General features: G+C 43.5%; 1 protein-coding gene across 1 annotated transcript; it reads right to left on the reverse strand.

The window, feature by feature from the left end:
• Positions 1-1,920: 1,920 nt before the first annotated feature.
• LOC122298886 lies at positions 1,921-3,510 on the reverse strand. The gene has a single exon (XM_043108728.1). The coding sequence runs from the start codon at positions 3,508-3,510 to the stop codon at positions 1,921-1,923; it is 1,590 nt and encodes a 529-aa protein (XP_042964662.1).
• Between the last annotated feature and the right edge of the window lie 1,544 nt (positions 3,511-5,054).

Raw genomic sequence — 5,054 nt, forward strand, 5'->3', positions numbered from 1 at the left:
GAGAAATGGGGTCACCTTGACGCAACCCCCGACCACCTTTGAAGAAACCTTTGGGGACTCCGTTCATAACCACAGAGAACCAAGGATTCGTGATGCATTGACGAATCAAATTACAGAAAAAATCTGAGAAACCGAAATCTTTAAGAACCTGTAAAAGAAAGGCCCAGTCTACACTATCGAAGGCCTTTGCCATGTCAATCTTCAAGACAACATTCCCACCATAAACAAGTTTATTAATAGAATGAATCATCTCTTGAGTCATGCTAATGTTATCAAAGATGCTACGGCCCGGGAGAAAGGCTCCTTGTTCAGGAGAAATAAAATTAGCAAGAAGGGGGGATAAGCGATTAACCATGATTTCAGTGCAAATTTTGTAGAAGACATTGCACAAGCCAATCGGTCTAAACTTATCAAAACTCGTCGAATTATCAACTTTTGGGATTAAAACCAGATGAGTAGCATTGAAAAACCGAGGGAGAGTCATACCTTGAAAAAACTCTGACACAGCAGCGACAACATCGGTACCCACAATATGCCAACAAGATCGATAGAAACCCGACCCAAAACCATCAGGACCCGGGCTACTATCTTCCGGAATGGAGCAAAGAGCATCATAGACTTCTTGAGACAAAGGAACACAAGAAAGAAGATTGTTGTCATCTTGTGAAATAGTCGGTTGAACTAAGTCTCCCAGATAAGGCTCAGCACAACTGTTACCTGCTTTCAAGAAATTTGAAAAATAAGTGATAGCCCCGTCATGAATTTGTTCAGGTGAGGAGAGAATAGAACCATCCTCTAGCTGCATCGCTTTAACCTCTTTATGATTACGGCGACTGACAGCACGGAAGAAAGCAGAATTAGCTTCACCCTTCTGAATCCAGTATTGTTTGGCTTGTTGGGCTAGGCGTTGTTCTTCCCTATTCAACCAGACTGAGAGTTCCAACTGGGAGGCAACAAGATCATCCTCCACGTCTTCAGCATACTCAGTTTGTAAACTTGCCTCCAAGCCCTTTATACGATCCTCAAGAGCCGCTATGTGGGAGACAGTTTTACCAAAGGTGTGATTGTTCCAAGATCGCAAAGCAATTTTGAGACGTTTAAGTTTAGTAACAAGCATATACAAACGAGATCCCCCAACATCATTACCATTCCAAGAGTGCGAGACACAATCGAAAAACTGAGCATGAGAAACCCACATTTGCTGAAATTTAAAGGAAGGAAAGCCATACCGAATAAGCTGATTCTCCAACGAGACTGCCATCGGCGCATGATCAGAAGAAGTGCGCGCCAAGTATTCCATATTAGCACCAGGAAAAGCATCAAGAGCCGCTGTGTTGAAAAGACAACGATCAAGACGAGCCCAGTGCCGTGATCTACCAGAATGACCATTACACCAAGAAAGAGAATTCCCACAGGAAGGCATGTCAAGAAGCCCACAAGAACCCACCCAACTGTTAAACTCCTCCATAGCCAAAGCCAACCTTGGCCTGCCCCCTCTACGCTCCGAGTCATTTCTAATAATATTGAAATCACCCATGACCATCCAAGGAAGATGATGAATATTAGCCCCCCTCAAAGAATCCCACAGTCTTCTACGCTCCAAATAGGAACATTTTGCATAAACAAAAGTAATACGGAAGTCGTTCAGATTAGTGATTCTAATTGTCAAAAATTGATCACCCATGTTCTCGACAACAAGGTGTAAATCTTGAGACCAAAACAACCATAATTTGCCGCCTTCCTCAACATTAGAGCAACAACCATCAAAATGCAATTTATCACGCCACATATCTAAACGAGAGATTCTAACCATAGGCTCAGCAATAACAACAAGTTTAGGATGAAATTTTGTTACCAAATTTTTAAGACGCTTTCTCGACATTCCGAGACCCCAAGCATTCCAATATAAGTAAGAGACCTTCATAAATTGAGACGGGAGGGCTTGCTTACAACCCTGGAAGAACCCCTTAGTTTAATGCCTTTCCCATTCCGTTTAAGTCCCGAAGGAATATCCGAGTCCGAGACCACAAGATTATTTTTAGCTAAATGCTCCAAGGGCCCTTCAGAGTCGGTATCGGAACAAACTTGACCATCAGAGCAGGTTGTTTTACGTTCAATCTCCTCACAAAGAGGTGCACTTTCGTCCGAGACCATGGCAGGCCCATCATGGACCATATCATCGGCGTCATCCTCTTCAATCTCTTCAATAATGATCGGATTCGGTTGAGCCTTGGAAATTTGCCCAGTTTTACCATGTTCCAATGTAGTATCCACAGGTTCAGGATCCATAGAGTTCAAAATACCTCCCAAGACTTCAGCACCCGAGTATAGCAGCATTCCTTTATAATTTTTCTCACACAATCCAGTCATAGAAGTACATACAATACCTGGGCCCGCAGCATCAACTTGAGCATGCCTGTCCAGCGAGAGGTCAACCATAGGAATAGGCTCACCGACCAGAACGGGAACAGCCTCCTTCAAAGCAGTCTTCTCCGACTCTTCTTGCATCTTCTCCGTGTCTTCCAAACTCTGAAGGGCTTCGGCGGCTACCAGTTTGGAGTGTTCCAGTTGAGGATTACTGGGTTCGCCCTGTTCAGCAGTCACAATACCAACGAAAGGCTCCACCCTCTTCTCAATATTATCCGAGTTAGACACTTCCACTGTAATCTGTAAACCTCCATTGACGTTGTCCTCCTTTGCACTCGGATTTCCAGCTTTCGGTTTCCAGATTTTTCTACCTTTCACCGTTTGTTTTTTTTCCCCTCCATTACGACAGGTACTTTGGTTATGGCCTTGGCAACGACAGTTCAAGCAATAAGTCGGCAAGGTCTCGTAAAGAATCTCCTGCCTGCGGCTTCTCGGCATTCCAGGAATACCAATCCAGAAGTGGGAGATGGGCTGCTGTGAGGCATCAATTTCTAGACAAATACGGGCTCCATCTGTGCGGGTAGCACACTTCGTGGGATTATCACGGCGAATGTAATTCCCGATCGGTGCCGTGAGCATCTTTAAGAGGGAGGAGTGATAGAAGTTGGGCGGAAGGCCCGGCAAGAAAACCCAAACAGGCACAGTCGGCGGCTCAAAGTCTTCATCGAAGTCAGGAGACCATGCAAAGGCACGGTAGGGGATCCCGTCTATGTCACACGATTCCCTTGATAGAGCCTTGTGTAGATCCGATTCAGAAGACATACGGATGAATATATTTCTGGGCCGTTGCATGGCAGAGACAACTGGCAAGGAGGACAGACCCCAGCGGTTTCGTATGAAGGCATGGATGCTATCAAGGGATGGTCTTTGCCGAAGGAACTTCACCACCATGGAAAATCTGAACGGTTCAGCAGTTTTGGCAACTTCCTCGGCTGAAAAGGAGAAAAAAGGCTCACCGTCGATGTACTTTGGTTGCCGAAAAGGAACCACCACCTCTGGCAGTGGTTGGGGCACAGACGATACCAGTTCGGCGAACGACCGTGAAGGACCAGCCATGGGAGGCTGGCCTGCCACGGCCGCCATGCAGGGAACGTACGTGAGCGTAACCTTGAAGAAACGTGAAGCCCTAGCAGAGCATTTCACGTTAAAACGCAAATATCATTATAGTTAATTTGCAAATTAGATTCTCTTTTACTAAAATAAGAAAATATACTTCAAGGGTCGGATGGATTTGAGAATGAAGTAACTTATATTTGGATGATATTTGGTTTCGTGTCATACATTGCATAGTGCATGTTCATGTTTGTAAAATGAAAACTAGGTTTTCGTGTAGTTGTATGCATGTACATGTATTGGAAATTGAAAACTGGGTTTTCAAGCGAGAAATGATTTTTGGTATATTTGAACGATTGGGTTGCATGGTTTGAGTCAGAGACACATGTAGGGATGGTGGTGAGCAGAGATGGTGTTAGAGTCCCGCCTGCGATTCCCACCTACAGTGCACGTGGCATAGGGATGGTGGTAAGCAGGGATGGTGGTAGAGTCCCACCTGTGATTCCTGCCGCACGCGTAAGGATGGTGGTGACCAGAGATGATGATAGAGTCCCACCTGCGATTCCCGCCTGTAGTACTCTAATGGTTTGGTTAATGGGCAATTTTTTGGAAAAATGGTGAGATTGGTTTTTGGGCCATTATCTGGGATAATGGCGATGATATATTTAAAGGAAATGTTTTGGGCCAAAATGAGATTTTTGGCCTGCGTGAAAAATGTGAATTTTTGGGACATATGCATATGGCATCATATTCATGCATATTGTTGTGGCATGGATATATTTTTATCTTGAGGTTTGTTTGGTTTGTTACTTACCTGCGGTACCATCTTTAGTACCGCAGATTTTGATGTAGAGAACAAGGAGGTTAAGCTCGAAGAGGCGGCTTCGCCAGAGGAGTGATCGAGGATCACTTGTGGCTTGTGGTTTATTTTCCTATCTTTGATTGGTATTATATTTTTACTGGTTATTTGTAATATTATAAGTACGCTTGTTTTTAAGCGAGTTTGTATTTGAACAAAATTTTGGTGCTTAGTTAGAAGACTTTTATTACCGATGCGTTATTTTTATGTATACGTGTTGCATGTACACACACTTAACACTTGGCGATGGGATGCGTGACCCGTGTTGTCATCATTCCAACGCCTCGATTTTTATGTGTCCGTACGTGGGAGTTGGGGCGTCACAACTTCAATAACTCAGATATTCAAATTATAAAAATTGATTGATTATTGAGTATTTCTCTTTGGAATGAGTTGCAATTGTTTAGAATTCTTAAAGGGGAAAAAAATCTTAAAGAGATCGAAAGGGCTGCTCTTGACGTCTCCTTCATCTTGATCCATTCCTGTTCTCCATGGTGGTGATGAATTCCGTACGTTCTCAGAAGCAACCACAACAAATGTAAGTGATATTGGATGATTTGTTGGTTAGCATATTCAATGGAAGTTTAAAAAGATACGTGTGAATGATATGGTCATGTTGGCCTGATCTAGGTGTCATTAATTGTGTCACAAACGTTAATTAGTATTGTAAAGGACATGTCCCACTATTGAGCATTATCGTTTTCCTGTAAATTAA

The sequence above is a fragment of the Carya illinoinensis genome, chromosome 16 (genome assembly GCF_018687715.1).
Source record: "Carya illinoinensis cultivar Pawnee chromosome 16, C.illinoinensisPawnee_v1, whole genome shotgun sequence".
In the NCBI taxonomy this organism is placed as follows: Eukaryota; Viridiplantae; Streptophyta; class Magnoliopsida; order Fagales; family Juglandaceae; genus Carya; species Carya illinoinensis.

Excerpts from the sequence above, each read along its gene's own strand:
- LOC122298886 (XM_043108728.1), bottom strand. The coding sequence starts at position 3,510 with ATGGCGGCCGTGGCAGGCCAGCCTCCCATGGCTGGTCCTTCACGGTCG.